Source organism: Cajanus cajan, chromosome 10 (assembly GCF_000230855.2).
Source record: "Cajanus cajan strain Asha chromosome 10, NIPB_CcT2T_4, whole genome shotgun sequence".
Taxonomy (NCBI): domain Eukaryota; kingdom Viridiplantae; phylum Streptophyta; class Magnoliopsida; order Fabales; family Fabaceae; genus Cajanus; species Cajanus cajan.
The window spans coordinates 8,208,060-8,226,308 of NC_138526.1; the positions used below are offsets into that span (position 1 = coordinate 8,208,060).

Here is an 18,249-nt window from a genome sequence, read left to right on the forward strand (position 1 = left end):
CTAACAAGATATTATCTACTGCACTAAGTAAACATAATTACTGCAGAACTTTACCCACTAATACAAGCAACCATAATTAATTATAGCAGTAAAAACTAAATGAAAAGTTTTACTGCATTAACACTCCTCCTTAAAACTTTTCTTAAGGACTCCCAACTTGCTTCTTAGCTCATTAAACTTAGCACTTGGAAGGGCCTTAGTGAGTATGTCTGCCAATTGCTCCTCGGACCTGCAATACATCAACTGAACATCTCCATTCTTCTCAGCTTCCCTTATAGCATGAAATTTGACATTGATATGCTTGGTTCTTCCATGTTGAATTGGATTTTTAGCAATTGAAATGGCTGACTTGTTATCACACCATAGCACAGTAGGTTCCATTTGCACATGACTCAAATCTGTCAAGACTTTCCTGACCCATATAGCTTGATTTGAGGCTGCTGCTGCAGCTACATATTCAGCCTCGGCAGAGGATTGAGCAACCACATCTTGCTTCTTAGAGTTCCATGAAAATACTCCACTACCAAGTGAAAAAACATATCCTGTTGTGCTCTTAGAGTCATCAATAGATCCAGCCCAATCACTATCAACAAAACCTTCAACCTTTCCATCACTTTTGCTATACCAAATGCCAAAGTCAGCAGTACCTTTCAAGTATCTCAACACTCTTTTGCCTACACCAAAGTGTGTTAAACTTGGTGAATGCATGAACCTTGAAAGTAAACTACTGCAGAACATCAAATCTGGTCTAGTTGCAGTCAAATAAAGAAGACTACCAACCAAACTTCTATATTGAGTCACATCTGCCTTTGCATCACCATCAGCCTTGGAGAGCTTTTCGTTGACAGCAAGTGGAGTTGAAACAGGATTACAATTCTCCAGTTTGAATTTTTTCAGCAAGTCATTTGCATACTTTTTCTGTGAAAGAAAAATTCCATCATCAAACTGATGCACTTCCATCCCCAAAAAATACCTCATCATTCCAAGATCTGTCATTTCAAAAAACTGCAACATGCTATTTTTAAACTCTTCAATTTCATCAACATCATCACCTGTAATCAACAAATCATCAACATAAAGAGAAACCACAATTTTCTTTCCATTGCCACAATCTTTCACATAAAGAGTAGGCTCATTTTGGCTCCTCCTGAAATCATTTTGCAGAAAATGAGAATCAATTCTGCTGTACCAAGCTCTTGGAGCTTGTTTCAGCCCATACAAGGCTTTATGAAGCCTATAAACTTTTTCTTCATGACCTGCAACAATAAAACCATCAGGCTGTTCAACATATATTTCTTCTTGCAATACTCCATTTAAAAAAGCAGATTTAACATCCAAGTGAAAGATTTTCCATCCATATTGAGCCGCTAATGCAACAATTAATCTAATTGTTTCATGCCTAGCAACCGGCGCAAATGTATCACCATAATCGACTCCAGCCATTTGAGAATACCCCTTCACAACAAGCCTTGCTTTGTGCTTGTGGATGGAACCATCCGGATTTAATTTTGTTCTATAAACCCATTTGACGCCAATCACATGTTTGTCCTTGGGCTTTGAAGTAAGTTCCCAAGTGCCATTTTTGTTAATCATGGCCAGCTCCTCCTTCATTGCATCTTTCGATTCTTCATGCATTGAAGCCTCTTCAAAACAAGAAGGCTCACTTACAACAAAATTGCATTTTTCATAAATTTCAGCCAAAGACTTGGATTTTAGCACAGGAGAATCAGATTCATCAATCTGACTTTTATTCTCATTTGCAGCTTGCTCCTGGTCAAAATTGGTTGTCAACTGTTCTGTTTTTGTGCTCCTTTGAACTTCATTATTTTCCCAATTCCAGTATGCATTCTCATCAATTTGAATATCCCTGCTGATCACAATCTGTTTTGACCTCATATTGTACACCCGGTAACCTTTGGAGTTTGCAGCATAGCCTAAGAAAATTCCCATTTCAGCCTTGTCATCTAATTTGGATCTTTTTGCTGCTGCAACATGAGTATAACAAATAGATCCAAAAATCTTCAGGTGTTTGGCAGTGGGCTTCACTCCATTCCAAGCTTCAATTGGTGTTTTCTCTTGAACAGCTCTTGTTGGCAGCCTATTCAAAAGATACACGGCTGTATAAACAGCTTCAGCCCAAAAACATTTTGGCAATTTCTTTTCAGCAATTAAACATCTTGCCATCTCCATAACTGTTCTATTTTTTCTCTCAGAAACTCCATTTTGTTCAGGAGTATAACTTACTGTCAATTGATGAACAATGCCCATATCTTCACAAAATGCATTAAACTCATTAGATGTATACTCCTTCCCATTGTCGGATCTCAACATTTTAATTTTGCAGCCACTTTGAGACTCCACCATGGCTCTAAACTTTTTAAAGACATCAAAAGTTTGAGCTTTGCTTGATAAAAAATACACCCATGTCATTCTTGTCAAATCATCAATAAACAGAAGAAAATATTTGCTTTGGCTAAGAGAAGGAACACTCATTGGACCACACAAATCAGTGTGAATAAGCTCCAATTTTTCCTTTGCTCGTGTGACATTTGTTGATGAAAAAGACTTTCTATGCATTTTTCCCAATTGACAAGCATCACATAAATCATCAATAATACCCATCATAGGCATGTCTCTCACCATATCATGAGTTTGCAAAAATTTCAAAGCACCCATATTAAAGTGACCATATCTTTTGTGCCATAAAACAGAATCATCATGTTTGGAAACAAGAGCTGATTCATTCACTTGATTCAAACTGATTGGAAAGCTATTATCACACATTTCCACTTTAATAACTTCATAATCATTTGAATCCAGTATGATACAGCCATTGTTTTTAAATGAAAGAGAATATCCTCTCTTCATTAGTTGAGCAACACTTAGCAAATTCTGATCCAAATCAGGAATAAATAAAACATCATGAATAAATTTAGGACCTTTGCTAGTGTGAACAGAAACTGTACCTCTTCCTTCAGCTTGTACAATATCTCCATTTCCAAGCTTAACTTTGGTTTGGACAGCCCTATCCAAAGTAGTAATGATGGAATCATGCTTTGGAGTGCAAGAGGTGACATACTCAAAGAACCAAGAGGAGTTGGCTAGACATGAAGGTTTGGGCCAGTCAGGGCCCAATGGGCCTTATGGGCCTGGGAAGGCCCAAGTTGAACTTTTCATGGGCCATAGTTTGTTATAGCTATTTTCATATGTTTTGTATACATCATGTTAGTATAGGTATCATATATTTTGGTCTTGTATTTTGGACCACATAGAGTAGCATTTTAGGTTTTAGGCTAGTTGGGCCTAGTTTTGGGCTTCATGGGCCTTTGGGCTTTTGGTACCCAATATTGGGCTCATTTTCATTCTTGTAATTTTTCCTTTCCATTGTATTTGTTTGACCATTGTATTTAGGTCATTAGATTAGGAAAATACAAGGAATACTAAAGTAGGCTAATTAGGTTAAATTAGGTTTAATTTGGAAGCCATTTAAGTTACATTTGAGTCACATGTTTTGCACCTTTGGTGGCTGAACATGTGACCTCAAATTAACCCTAAATGACACTCCAAATTACACTTAGATGCACCTTAGGTACCTGAATTTTCGGAGTAGCACATGGGAGCCAAAATTTGAATTCAAATTTCAAATTTGAATTCAAATTTTGGGCGCCACATGTCACCTTTTGATTTAGGCGCCCAAAGTGTGCAAAACCATGCTTACTTAAGTGTTTCCTTCGCCATTTTGTATTCACTTTGAATATTCAGAAATTTGAGAGCCATTGAGCCAAGTTTCTCCCTCAAAGTCACCGAAATTCCAAGAGAGAAAGTCTTAGAGAGTGCCTTCAAAATACCCTAGGAAAACCTATTTTCCTTCTCTTTGAAGTGTGCAATCCCTTGAGGCTTGAGCTTGGATGCTTCCTTCTATGGATTAGGAATCCTAATCCACAGGTTCTACATCTTCTAGAGGTGTTCTACATTCGGTTTATCTCCATTGAAGTTGATCCGTGCATAAGGAGAGCTAAGGAGAAGAACATTCATCACTCCTCCTTACCATTTCCATCATTTTTGGTATCAAGAGCAAGGTCTTCAAGGAGATAAGTGTTCTTCATTTTTGTGTCCGTGTTCTTGTGTTCTTGTGTTTGTCTTGTCTTAATTTGAGTTTCAATTTTCGGATCTATATTGTTGATGTTCTTGTGTTCATAGATCCATTGGTTGATTGTTCTTGATTTTCTTCCTCAATCAACTTGTTTAGGAACTTTTTGCTTGTGCTTATAATTTGTTTTCTTTGAGTTTCTCCATTCTTGTATGTGTCCGTGATTGGACCTCATGCATATGCATTAGATTTTGGTTTTTAATCTTGTTTTGTCTTAGAGTTTGTGTGTAGTCCTTTTATGTCACAAAATTCCTTGAATAACATGTTGACCTAATTTTTGTGTTAAGTGCATTGTTCATTATTTTGGCTCTCGGTTTGCTTCTCTTTGTGCTTACCTATATGTGCTTTTCTTTTACCTTATTGTGTTCATAATTTGCTATTAGTTCTAGCAAATTTCTTTAGAGTTAGGTTTCTATTGTGTACTTAAGTTTTCAAATCACCTTCCATTAAAAATCTTCTAAAAAATTTTTTCAAGTGTAATCCTATTTCTAGTGCACTTTCTTGTGGATTCAAATTTAATAAAAATTTTTAGAGGCTGAAAAACAGAGATAAAACAGAGCCTAAACAAAAGAAAAGACCTAAAGTTCAAAAGAAAAATAGTTCAAAAAGAATCCAAACCAAAACCTAAAACTAGTGCACTAGTTTATCATTTTCACTTGAAATTTGACCTAATTTTTTGGCTGATTTGTATTCTCGGTTTCTATAGCTTGGAATCTCTAAAAATTTTGAAACAAAAGGCAAATATACTCTCTGGACTCTTAATTTGATACTGGAAAAAGAAAGAATTAAAAAAAAATAGAGAAAGAAAATTAAAAGGAAAAAGCCGAGAGGTATACAAGTTGAAAAACCTACTTGATTCCTTGTTATTGTTTTGGCTACTACTTTTGCTATACTTGTCCAATTGTCTTCAAATTTTTTTTGTTTTCTTCATCTAATCTAGTACCTATCTAGGATTCATTCTAACTGAGTGCTAGCTTCATTTTGGAGTCTTAATTTTCAGTTTTACTTGTTGAACATCTTTGAGTCTTGTCATATACATCTATTACTCTTAATTTTGGTATAAGCTTTTCAAATTGTGCTTTTATTGCTTGTCTTGTTTTCTTTCAATAATTTCCCTGTGCTGGAAGTGGCCTCAAATCCTTGCTCAAGGATCAAGCATTGCTCAACAAAGAGTAGGAAAAGTTTGGACACTAAGACCTAAAAATTTGACCTAATTTAGTGACCAAAACTTCTCCTAAACTTCCTTCACTTGAGTGACCATTCCTTTCACCTTGTGAGGCAGCCACCATTAACCTCTTTGTTATGTTTCTTTTGCAGGTCCAGTAGCATCATATTGAAGGATTAGTGGCGGATTAAACACTTGATTAAGTGTTGGAAAATTTGCACAACAATCCGTCACTAAATTGGTCACCAAAACCGCCATTTATTGCTTTCTAGGCTAGTTTAAATTTTGCAATCTCTCTTGTATTTTAAAATCAATTTGTAAAGCTTGGAGGGAGTATTAAGAAGCTGGTCAGGTATATCTAACTCCTTGTTAGCATCCTCACGTGTAGTGCTAGTGGAAGTGGCTTGGAAATTTCATATGTTTCAAGCTTCCACTTAGGATATCCGACTAGTTGCTTACATTGTTTCCTTTAAGTTCTTTGTCTTTTGATTGCTTTATTTTGCTACCTTGAAACGTCTAGAATTGTGTAGTTTTATTTGCTCACGTTTAGTTAAGTGTCAAAAACAAACAAAGTTGTAAAAAGCATACAAAAATTTTTGTGAAAAGTTTTGGGGAATTGGAAATACCACAAAAGAGTTTAGTGATTTCCACTTGAAAAGGCTTGGTTATTAAGTGGCTCTTTGTAGCTCACCTCCCTTGATAGTGCAACTTGTACACTTAGACTTCCAAGTGCTATTTTCATTCCTAGAAAATACCAAAAACATTTTATAACTTTTTGCATAGCATACAAATTCTTTTTGCTTAACCATGAGTCATCATTCTCAAGGTAGTAGTGACTTTGATACTCCTAAAAGTTTTGAAAGAATTGTCAAGGAGGTTGAAGCACTAAAACTTTGGAAAAATGATGAGATGCTTCAAAAACAAAAAGAGAAACTTGAAAAAGAAGTACAAATCATGGCTTTGGAACAAGAAATCCAAAAGATTAAGCAAAGGGAAGAAAAACTTTTAAAAAGATTAAATAAAAATAAAAGTCCAAAAGGTTCTTCTAGGAGCTCAACCAAGAGCTCCAATGATTCTCAAAGCCAAAATAATGATGGTAGTTTGCATATGCATGCTTACTATCAACCAACACCTAGGAGAGTCATTAAAGAACACAAAGTGAGGGAATCAAGGGTTGATCTCCCTTACTTTCATGGAAAAGAAGATGTGGATGCCTACTTGGATTGGAAAATGAAAGTGGAGCAAATCTTCACTTGTCACCAAGTAGGTGAAGAAAGAAAAGTTCCCTTGGCCACCTTAGCTTTCCAAGGACAAGCTATGTATTGGTGGACCTCCTTAGAGAGAGAGAGAAGACTTCACAATGACCCTCCAATCACTTATTGGAATGAGTTGAGGAGTGCTATGAGAAGAAGGCACATACCTTCTTATTATAGTAGGGAGCTTATGGATAAGCTCCAAAGACTCCAACAAAAGAATATGAGTGTTGAGGAGTATAGACAAAAGATGGAGTTGTATCTCATGAGGGCTGGCATAAGGGAAGAGGAAAGATTGACCATTGCTAGGTTTTTAAGTGGTCTAAAATTTGATATAAGAGATAGAGTTGAGTTACTCCCTTATAGGGACCTTGATGATTTGGTCCAACTTTGTATAAGGGTGGAACAACAAAATTTAAGGAAAAATTCTTTAAAAGGAAAAACTCAATCTAACTCTTATATCAAGAATGACTACAAGAGGGAGGGTCAATATGACTCTTCTAAAAGCTCTAGTAAGGGTCAAGAAAAAGAAAAAGAAAATGATAAAAATGTTGTCACTTCTAGTGGTAAAACTAGTGACATCAAATGCTTTAAATGTCTTGGGAGAGGCCATATAGCTTCTCAATGTCCAACTAAAAAGGTCATGATTTTGAGAGGACAAGACATTTATAGTAGTCTTGATGAATCTAGTTCTACCACTTCAAGTGATAGTGAGACTAGTAAGGAAGATCCTCAAATTGAAAAGCTATATCCTGTTGATGGTGATCTTCTTATGGTCAAAAGGCTTCTTGGAAGTCAACCTTGTCCCACTTCACTATCACAAAGAGAGAACATCTTTCACACAAGATGTTTAGTTTCCAAAAGAACTTGTTCTCTCATTGTTGATAGTGGATCATGTTCAAATTGTTGTAGTACAAGGTTGATTAACAAGTTAGCCCTTACCACCATTCCTCACCCTCACCCTTACAAACTTCATTGGCTCAATGAAGGTGAGGAATTGGAGGTGAATCAACAAGTGAAGGTCAAGTTTTCTATAGGGGATTATAAAGATAAAGTTTTATGTGATGTGATCCCTATGGAAGCTTGTCATATTTTGCTTGGTAGGCTATGTCAATTTGATAAACAAACTATACATGATGGCCTCACTAGCAAAATATCCTTCATTCATAAAAATAAGGAAATTGTTTTTAATCCTTTAACACCACCCCAAGTGTTTGAGGATCAAAAGCAAATGAAAAAGAAAAGAAACAAAGAAAAGAAAGAAGGACAGAGTGTGGATAAAGGGGACTCCACTAAGACATTTGTGACAAAAGAGAGTTATTTTATGACCAAACAAGACTTGAAAAGAACTCTCTTTATTCATAAAAGTTTTGACTCTTGTCCTAATGCTGCCACTTATCTTAGAGTTGAGAATGAAAAACAAAATAAATTTCAAACCAAGAATTCTCAACTTAGAGATGTAGTGAAGAAGGAGTGGACTATTCCTAGTGTTACTCCTTATACTACTTCCTTGAAGGTGCACAAGGAAGGAAGTATTTCTTTAGATTTTCTAAAGCACCCAATTTTCGGTTTACATTGTTTAGTAGATCTAACTTGTAATACTCTATATTCTATGTTTGATCTTATGGGAAGTTCTTATTTTTTTGAACTTAATATGTTTCCTTCCCTACAAGACAAAAATAGATTATATGACTATGAGTATCTAATAAACAATCAAATCCAAAATTGTTTAGGACGTTTTTTAGTAGTATTTTCTTTATATTTTAGGAAAAGCCTAGGATACCATTTAGGGTACTTTAGGCAAGATATTATAGTGTTTAAAAATCAGTCTTTTCATTGTCTTAGTCATAGTGTTCTTACATTTTTAGGTTTTACTTCTAGGTTATGCTTAGAAGAGGAACCTATTTCTAGAGAGTCTAATATTTTATCTTTCTTTGTTAGGTTAGATACTAGGACTCCTCTTAGGATCCATGATCTTTTCTCTTACAATGTTACTTCTTATTCCTTGCATGTTTTATATGTAGGTGTTAATTTTTCTTCTTCCATTCATCCTCGAGATTTGAGGACAAATCCTTTTCAAGAGGGAGGGGATGATGGAATCATGCTTTGGAGTGCAAGAGGTGACATACTCAAAGAACCAAGAGGAGTTGGCTAGACATAAAGGTTTGGGCCAGTCAGGGCCCAATGGGCCTTATGGGCCTGGGAAGGCCCAAGTTGAACTTTTCATGGGCCATAGTTTGTTATAGCTATTTTCATATGTTTTGTATACATCATGTTAGTATAGGTATCATATATTTTGGTCTTGTATTTTGGACCACATAGAGTAGCATTTTAGGTTTTAGGCTAGTTGGGCCTAGTTTTGGGCTTCATGGGCCTTTGGGCTTTTGGTACCCAATATTGGGCTCATTTTCATTCTTGTAATTTTTCCTTTCCATTGTATTTGTTTGACCATTGTATTTAGGTCATTAGATTAGGAAAATACAAGGAATACTAAAGTAGGCTAATTAGGTTAAATTAGGTTTAATTTGGAAGCCATTTAAGTTACATTTGAGTCACATGTTTTGCACCTTTGGTGGCTGAACATGTGACCTCAAATTAACCCTAAATGACACTCCAAATTACACTTAGATGCACCTTAGGTACCTGAATTTTCGGAGTAGCACATGGGAGCCAAAATTTGAATTCAAATTTCAAATTTGAATTCAAATTTTGGGCGCCACATGTCACCTTTTGATTTAGGCGCCCAAAGTGTGCAAAACCATGCTTACTTAAGTGTTTCCTTCACCATTTTGTATTCACTTTGAATATTCAGAAATTTGAGAGCCATTGAGCCAAGTTTCTCCCTCAAAGTCACCGAAATTCCAAGAGAGAAAGTCTTAGAGAGTGCCTTCAAAATACCCTAGGAAAACCTATTTTCCTTCTCTTTGAAGTGTGCAATCCCTTGAGGCTTGAGCTTGGATGCTTCCTTCTATGGATTAGGAATCCTAATCCACAGGTTCTACATCTTCTAGAGGTGTTCTACATTCGGTTTATCTCCATTGAAGTTGATCCGTGCATAAGGAGAGCTAAGGAGAAGAACATTCATCACTCCTCCTTACCATTTCCATCAAGTAAAAAGACTTGAGTCCCTCGCCATGTGGTTTGTGCACCCACTATCAACATACCATACATCATTTGAACCTGAACTACTTGTTTGAGCAGCCATAAACAAGTGTTCTTCATCTTGGAGTTGCTGATCGGTGAAGTTAACTTGATGTGCATGTTGTGGTTGAGATTGGTTCTGCCTGGATCTGCAGTACCTTTCTCTATGTCCCCACTTCTTGCAAATGTTACATTGGATTTGAGGCTTCCCCTTATACCAACAATATTTTGACAAGTGATTTGTTCTTTTGCATGTAGAACAAGGAGGAAAATGATTGTTTGCTGCAGATTCACTACTCCCATCCATCTTCGTTTTCCCCTTTTGGTCACCAACTGCTTTATAATTTTGCTTCTTTTGATTTTTCTGACCAGCTTGCTTTCCCTTGTGTCTTGCTTGAAATGCACCTTCAGTTACATCATCCATTCTCATGGAGAATCTTTGCTCATGAGCTTGCAATTTACTGACCATTTCGGAAATGGTTAGTTTCTTAAGATCACATGACTCTTCAATGGCAGCAACTTTGGCTTCAAATTTTACGGGTAGACTGATCAGCATTTTTTCGACTACCTTGTGGTCATGGACCACCTCTCCATACAATCTCATTTGATTCACCAAGTGAGACAGCTTTGAAGTGTACTCCTTGACTGATTCACTTTCCTTCATTTTCAGCATTTCAAACTCTCTTTTAAGAGTCAATAGTTTGATGGATCTCACCCGTTCATCACCGGCATACCTTTCGTTCAACTCGTCCCATATTTGTTTTGCTTTTTCCAAATGCATAATGCTTGTAAAAACATCATCTGTCAAAGCTGAATGTAAACATGAGACAGCTTTTTCCTTCTTCAAAGTCTCCTCCTCATGTTGCTTCATTTGAGCTATTGTAGGATTAACCCTCAATGGTGGAACTTCCTTATCTTGATCTACATACTCCCATAAGCCAAAAGACTTCAAACATGATCTCATTTTGACAATCCATATGTGATAGTTTTCCCCAGAAAATTGAGGAACAGCAAATACACCATTATTCCCCGAAGCCATTTTATCACTCACTCACAAGTGTTTAATCTCTCCTCTCAATTTTTTTCAGACCCACAGCCTATAAGAACAATGCTCTGATACCACTGTTAAGACAAGCAATGGGCAGCGGAAGCATAAAACATAAAAAACCATACAAACCATGAAACAGAGAAGAGGAAAGGTTAGGGAACAGAGCAATTTCGTATTTTCTGCACAACCATACTATTCTGTTTGTTTTTCATTCATATATAAGGCAAATACATGAAAAATGACAGCCATACATAGAGCCCATAAATGCTGTCAGTAAAACACATGTTCCCATCATCATTAAGTGTGTAGATTTGCCTAAAATCAGAAACCTAACAAGATATTATCTACTGCACTAAGTAAACATAATTACTGCAGAACTTTACCCACTAATACAAGCAACCATAATTAATTATAGCAGTAAAAACTAAATGAAAAGTTTTACTGCATTAACAGTATTGAAAACGTGAATAATATGACAAGAGGAAGAGGGTGAAGACAATAGACATGCATTTGGTAGAAAGAAAGAAAGAATAGCTGCAAATCGGAATTTTTGTTTTTGTATTCACACTGCCGTACCGAGTGCGGAATTAATGTCCCTTTCAAAAACTTGAGAAAATGTGCTCATCCCACTTAGTAAGCTGTCTTAAGCCCGTCCGCATGCGAATAATGTAGCGTGGGCTTTCATAGGATGTAGGTATTTACTCTGAATTCTTTTGTAATGGTTAACTACAAGTTATAGTCCCTTCCTTTTTATTAGTTTTAATCAGAAAACACTATGCCATCTGTATGAACTCGTGACATGATAAGCAGACTGTAGCCCAGAATAAAATTTGAATTAATTTATGCACCTCTCTGGCTCTGGGAATCAAATAAAGTGACATTACACATCTTTTTTACTACTTTTATCTGCACTTCTGTCTAGTTTTATATATCTGAGTAATTCATTAAATTAGTTATTGAAAATGATATTATTAGTCATTTTAGTCGTTTAAATTATGAAGGAAAAATAAAAATTGTCCTCAAAATCATTAAAAGTGTCAGCCAAAGATTAACGTTTGTCACACTAAACCTAAAAGAAAAATGATAGAATGTCCGAAAGGATGATTCGAAAATCATTCGAAGTGATTAAAATATTAAATTAAATAATTATTTTATAATAAATTTATAAAAAAAATATGATAATATTTTAATATTTCAGAAGATGATTCGAACTATGTTTCGAAGGATATATATTACTCAACCTAAAATAACTAACTTTTGGATCTTTTAGGTGAACTTGACGTGAAAAATTCGAAATAATTTTGTAGGTGGAATCAAATATGTACTCAATAAGTCAATATTAATCATTTTAGTTTCAATGTTGAAGATTTATCAACGTGTTAATTTTGATAATAATTAGTCATTTATTGTTTGAAAATATTTTAGGAACTTGTAAGTGTTTTTAGAATGATTTATAAATTTGTTTGAACAAAATAAATTTATTTGGTACTGGAATTTATTTAAAAAAATTATAATTTATTTTCATAGGTTTATTGTAGTTTATAGTTTATAAGTTGTTAATTTCTTTTATTTTTTATTTATTCAATTATTTGATTTTTTATATTTTTAATTTAGAAATTATGTTATTTATCTCATCATTCTCTTATTCTGATTATCAAAAAATAAATAAGTATATTATTTTATGTTTATCAGCTAGTTTTATTAAACTGAGTTTTAATAAATATTAATTTAGTTCTTAATTTTGTTCAACATGACTCCCCAGTCTTAACATCATAGAATAAATTGGCTTATGATTGTCAAAAATTTTATCCATATTGAATCTGTATGTTAAGGACTATATTCAGGTATCATTTCCAATGTGAGAATTGTAAAAGATTTTACTTTTTTTATAATGCTAAGGATTAAATTTATCAATGTTTATAATTTCATGGATTAATTTAATGTAACTCTTTATATATCGTATTATTAATTATGTCTCTTCCTATAAAACAAAATGAAAAGTGTGCTCGTGAGAATAAGAATATAACTTAATTTTATCATTTTTTTTATTAATTGTTTAAACTTTAGACAAATAAAAATTATATATATCTCCTCTTTTCAAGTCAATCCTAATAGGATACCAAATTTTATCAATATAATTTAGCGGTTTATTTATCCATAACTATTATAAAAGCAATCATAACTTGACTATTATAAAGATAATATCTTATTTTTATATACACATTTATTTTGACGTTTTTATTCTAAACAATATAATATGCTAGTTATTAAAGAGTAAAATTTGAAAATAAAATAACTGTTACAGAGATTTTTTAAAAACAAATCACTGCTCGATTTTTCTTCCCCGTTTTTTTTTTACTCTTCTCTTATTTTATTTTTTAAACACAAAGACACACAATACTTCTTTTTCTCCAGTATATGAATAATTAAAATTGATTTTACTTAGATCATTATTAATATGATATTAAACTTATTAATTCTTCTCATGTTCTAACATTTTATTTAACTAGTATTTTAGTCTATGCAATGCATAAACATATTTATTATATAATTAATTAAATTTTATAATAAATTATATAAATAATTATTATGTTTAAATATATAAACTATATTTAAAATTAGTATACATAAATATTTTTAAATATATAAATTATATTTTAGATTTATGATAAATAATTTGTGTTGTAAAAAAATATTTATTTATCTATAATTTATTTTAAAATATTAATATTTAATTCATAAATAATTATGATAAATAAAAATTAAATTAGATAAGAAATTAAAACTCTACAAATATTCATATTGAAGAAAAATCCCTAAAAACACTTTTATGTAAAATAGAAATTCGTGTTTAATATATAAAAATTAATATTTTTCAAAAATTGTTATTTAAGAGTTTAATTTGTATGTGCTTTTAGTGTAAGTATTTTCACAATATAAACTAATATGAAGTCATCTCAAATATAACTCTTAAAATAATCATTATAAATTTTATATTATATCACTGGTAGATCTTTAGGATTCAAATTGTGTGATAAATATACAAAGAATTATGAGAAAGGAATGAATATTGATAATTCAATCTTAAAGTAATATTTATGACAAGATCTTTACAACAATTTTGTTGTTTCTCATTTAATATGTGAATTAAAAATTGTCTCTCCAAAACATCAAATCCACAAACATTAGAACAAATATATCCACACTGTTTTGGTTTTAAAAAAATTATTATTTTTTCATGTAATTTTATCAATTTTACCTTTTAATTTTTACAGTTAAAAATGATTCATTTTATTTTTTATACATATTTTTTTTCTTTTAATCTCTATCCTATCTATTTTTATATAAACTAAAAAATGATATTTCTAAAAGATAAAGTTTATGAAATTATAGAAATTAAAAAAAAAATAAAAATGATATGTATAAAAAAGAAGTAAAATACTTTTAATTGTAAAGATTAAAAAATAAAATGGATGAAAATTAAAAAAAATTCAAATTATCCACGTGGAACGACTAGGCGGAGTAGTAAAGAAGGACATAGAAAGAGAGACTAATGGGTTATGGGCGCAAAGGGTAATAACTAACTAACTAACTCACACAAACGTTGGATATTCTTCGTAAATCCATGACATTAGCGTGCCTCATCTCGTAAATCCATTACACTAACGTGCCAAAAGGACAGTGGTGGTTCTGCTCGATCCATGACATTAGCGTGCCTCATCTCGTAAATCCATTACACTAACGTGCCAAAAGGACAGCGGTGGTTCTGCTCGCCCTTATTTGAATTACGGAAGGAGTATGCAGCAGAAGCAGACACAGTAACCCATTCATTCATTCCATTTCACAGCCAATGCAAAAACTACAACTCAAAGAGAAGAAGAAGTGATATCACATGGATTCCATTTCTAACCTTCCGCTTCTCGAGATCGCAGGCGAAGACGATTCGTTGCTGTTCGATGTTTCGGCAGCGTCCACCGACGTTTTCTCTTGCTCCCCTCTCCTTTCCCTCGGATCAAATCCTCCTCAATCCGGTTAGGGTTTTTCTATAATTTGTGATGAAAAATTGTTAATCACTGATTTGATTAATGCACCTGCAGAAGGAAGAGAAGGTGGCGGTGGTGCGGATTCTGCAACTCCGAGTTCCTCGCTCGGTGAGAATGCGAACGAAGAGAACGCGGATTGGAACAAACCACAGAAGCTCAGCTTGGAGACTCAGAAGATGAAGAGGAAGAAGAGAGGAGGCGGTTACAACTTGCGCAAGAGTTTGGCGTGGGATCCAGCTTTCTTCACCGAACAAGGCATTTCTCTTCTCTCTATTATCCATGAATAAACTGTAAAATTTGGTATTATTAATTAATTGGTGTTGAACTTTACTTTTCAGGTGTTTTGAATGCGGTGGAGCTTTCTATGATTAGTGGCACTGTCTCTGCTAAGTCAGGGTTGAATCTGGAAGCTATCCAAAAAGAAGAGCCAGTTGGCACTTCGATAGAGTTGCAGTAAATTGAAGGAAATTTGTTTATGCATTCATCAGATGCTCTTCCGCTTCTCGAGATCGCAGGCGAAGACTATTCGTTGCTGTTCGATGTTTTGGCAGCGTCCACCGACGTTTTCTCTTGCTCCCCTCTCCTTTCCCTCGGATCTAATCCTCCTCAATCCGGTTAGGGTTTTTCTATAATTTGTGATGAAAAATTGTTAATCACTGATTTGACTAATGCACCTGCAGAAGGAAGAGAAGGTGGCGGTGGTGCGGATTCTGCAACTCCGAGTTCCTCGCTCGGTGAGAATGCGAACGAAGAGAACGCTGATTGGAACAAACCACAGAAGCTTAGCTTGGAGACTCAGAAGATGAAGAGGAAGAAGAGAGGAGGCGGTTACAACTTGCGCAAGAGTTTGGCGTGGGATCTAGCTTTCTTCACCGACCAAGGCATTTCTCTTCTCTCTATTATCCATGAATAAACTGTAAAATTTGGTATTATTAATTAATTGGTGTTGAACTTTACTTTTCAGGTATTTTGAATGCAGTGGAGCTTTCTATGATTAGTGGCACTGTCTCTACTAAGTCAGGGTTGAATCAGGAAGCTATCCAAAAAGAAGAGCCAGTTGGCACTTCGATAGAGTTGCAGGAAATTGAAGAGAATTTGTTTATGCATTCATCAGATGCTCTTCCCGTTAAAGATAGCAAAATTGGCTTATCTCCGAAGCCTGGTGCATTGGCTAAAGCTTCTCCGGCCCCGGTTTCCTTGGTTAGTCTATGTATACATACTCTTTACGCGATTATATCATAGTGAATAAAAATTGAACTTATTCTGATTTCTATTACATTAATTTTTTATACCTCTTTGATAGGCAAAGAGGAAAGTGCTTACTGTCAATGATACTACAGTTGGGAATAGAGCAAAACGCAATGCTTGTCCGTGGTTGCCAGTAGCTTCGTCCTCATATCCTTCACATTGCTTTTTATTATATTAAGTGGAGTGTCTTACACTGTGCCTGTGCTATGGAATTGAGTTGTCTGGTGTTTTTTACTTTCTTCATCTGTTGAATTATAAGTGTTTACCGTAACTCCTTCGCAAACTAAAAAGACTTGACACAAAGGCACCGAGTAAAGAATTGAAAGTCAATAGGATACCTGGTCCAAAATTAAATGTGTCTGCTACTGCAACAGCTGCTAGGAGTGGAATGTTGACCTCAGGTTCCTCAAAGAGTAATCAGAATGGTCGTCCTATTCCTGGTTTGTTCTGCAACTTGTGTTTGTTTGTTATTTTTTCCTAGGATGTTTGACAAGACTGAATTGGAGTGAAATGATTTCAAATACAATTGTTGTACTATTGCATAATATGATGTGAAAATGGATCAGCTAATAAATTAATTTTGATTGAGGTTTGTAACCTCAATGAAGTTCACAAATACAGGTTTCTTGAGGAACCAAACAGAAATTTCTTACATTAAAATGAGATGAATTTATTGGTTATATTTTGTTAATTTTTTTCTCTTCTACAGCCACTAATGTGCAGAGGCATGCTGGAGTAAAAGGCCTATCAAAAAATCCTAAAATTGCTCCAAGTAACCCAAAAGTTGGCCTGGCTGACAAATGTTCAGTTACTAGATCACTTGCCAAGCCGGCTGTGAAACATTTGGTAGGAACTTCAAACTTCCAGAGACTGTAATTTTTTAATATTCATCACTTTCTCCATAAAATTTTTCAATTCCTTTTATTTAAATAATAGGTGCATAATTCTTCTCTTAAAACTGTTTGAGTGACAGGATAACTCAGTTTCAGAAACGCATACAAGATGGAGGATAAATTATTCATCCTGCCTTCATTTTTGAGTATTCATGATTGATATTTATATCAAGTTAATCTTGTATTCATATTACTAATTATTACCTAATATATTATTCCAAAGCACACCAGTTGTCTGACATGGGTAATAACTTTTCCCTTTCAATCTTCATATAATTATCTTTATGGATAGAGTTATCATCTATATCTCAACCAAGTCTCTTATCCAGTTGCACTTTCTCTGCTAATTTGAAGTGGTGATCATTATGATTGGTTTTGTGAGTGGGGGTGAGGATTTTGTTGTTATATTTTCTTGTCTTTTTTTCTGTACAATGACTCCCATAAAAATTCCTAACTTTGGTTTCAAAGAGATTCGGTATCTCTTTACTGTTACTGGTGCCTGTCCTAGATGTGTTTGCTTTCTGGCACTAATTTAGAAGCTGCCTCTCACCTTCTGATGTTCACTGCCAAAAAAGAGCTAATATACTGTTTTGTTATTAAAAACCCAATGGTAACAATTAGGGGTGGGCAAAACGAACTGAACTGAACTGAACTTATAAAAACTATACTGAACTTAAAAGTAGTTCATATGAACTGAACTAAACTAAATATTAGTTCAAACGAACTGAACTGAACTATTCTTTTGTGTCATTGAATTGAACTGAACTATACTATAAAAACTTGAACTGAACTGCAATTTAAACTGTACTAAATTGTTATGATATTTTGAATTGAAAAATTTTGACTCATTGATCTATCAAAATAGGACACATTTGTCAACTTTACTTCATTTTCTATTTTATTTAAATTTTTCAAAGGAAAAAAATATAAAATTAAGTCAAACAAACTCAGTGAATTTTAAGCCTAAAAATAAGTAGTTCAACATAGCTCAATTGATCCGTTAAGTTCAACAAAATTGATATAATTTTTTTTCAAATCACTTTTTTTTCTAAAATTTTGGTTATTAGACTATCGAGCTAATCTATTAAGACATAACATGTTAAACATATTTAATTTTTATTCTTTTATAAAAATAGTTCAATTTTTATAATTCAGTTCAGTTTTTATAGTTCAGTACAGTTCAACTTTATAACAGTTCAGTTCAGTTCAGTTTTTTTTAAACAGTTCAGTTCAGTTTTTTTTACAAACAGTTCAGTTTTTTATAGTACAGTTCACCACCAGTTCAGTTCAGTTCAGCTTAGTTTAGTT

The 18,249-nt window shown here is 33.8% G+C and overlaps 2 protein-coding genes across 4 annotated transcripts in view; one reads left to right on the top strand and one right to left on the bottom strand.

Moving 5' to 3' along the window:
• LOC109791617 (potassium channel GORK) overlaps positions 1–18,249 on the bottom strand; it is a 62,068-nt gene that overhangs the window by 3,290 nt on the left and 40,529 nt on the right. The gene's annotated exons all lie outside the window — the stretch shown is intronic.
• The window catches only part of LOC109791613 (uncharacterized), a 48,955-nt gene continuing 45,083 nt past the window's right edge, over positions 14,378–18,249 (top strand). The window contains exons 1-7 of one of the 3 annotated variants that reach the window (XM_083066049.1): positions 14,650–15,055; positions 15,139–15,414; positions 15,481–15,681; positions 15,765–16,000; positions 16,104–16,195; positions 16,331–16,488; positions 16,758–16,894. In XM_083066049.1, coding sequence (XP_082922175.1) covers positions 15,276–15,414; positions 15,481–15,681; positions 15,765–16,000; positions 16,104–16,195; positions 16,331–16,488; positions 16,758–16,894 — 963 coding nt within the window. In that variant the 5' untranslated portion in view covers positions 14,650–15,055; positions 15,139–15,275. Of the gene's footprint in view, positions 15,415–15,480; positions 15,682–15,764; positions 16,001–16,103; positions 16,196–16,330; positions 16,489–16,757; positions 16,895–18,249 lie in introns of all 3 variants that reach the window. The other 2 variants (XM_083066051.1, XM_083066050.1) reach the window with 2 other exon arrangements.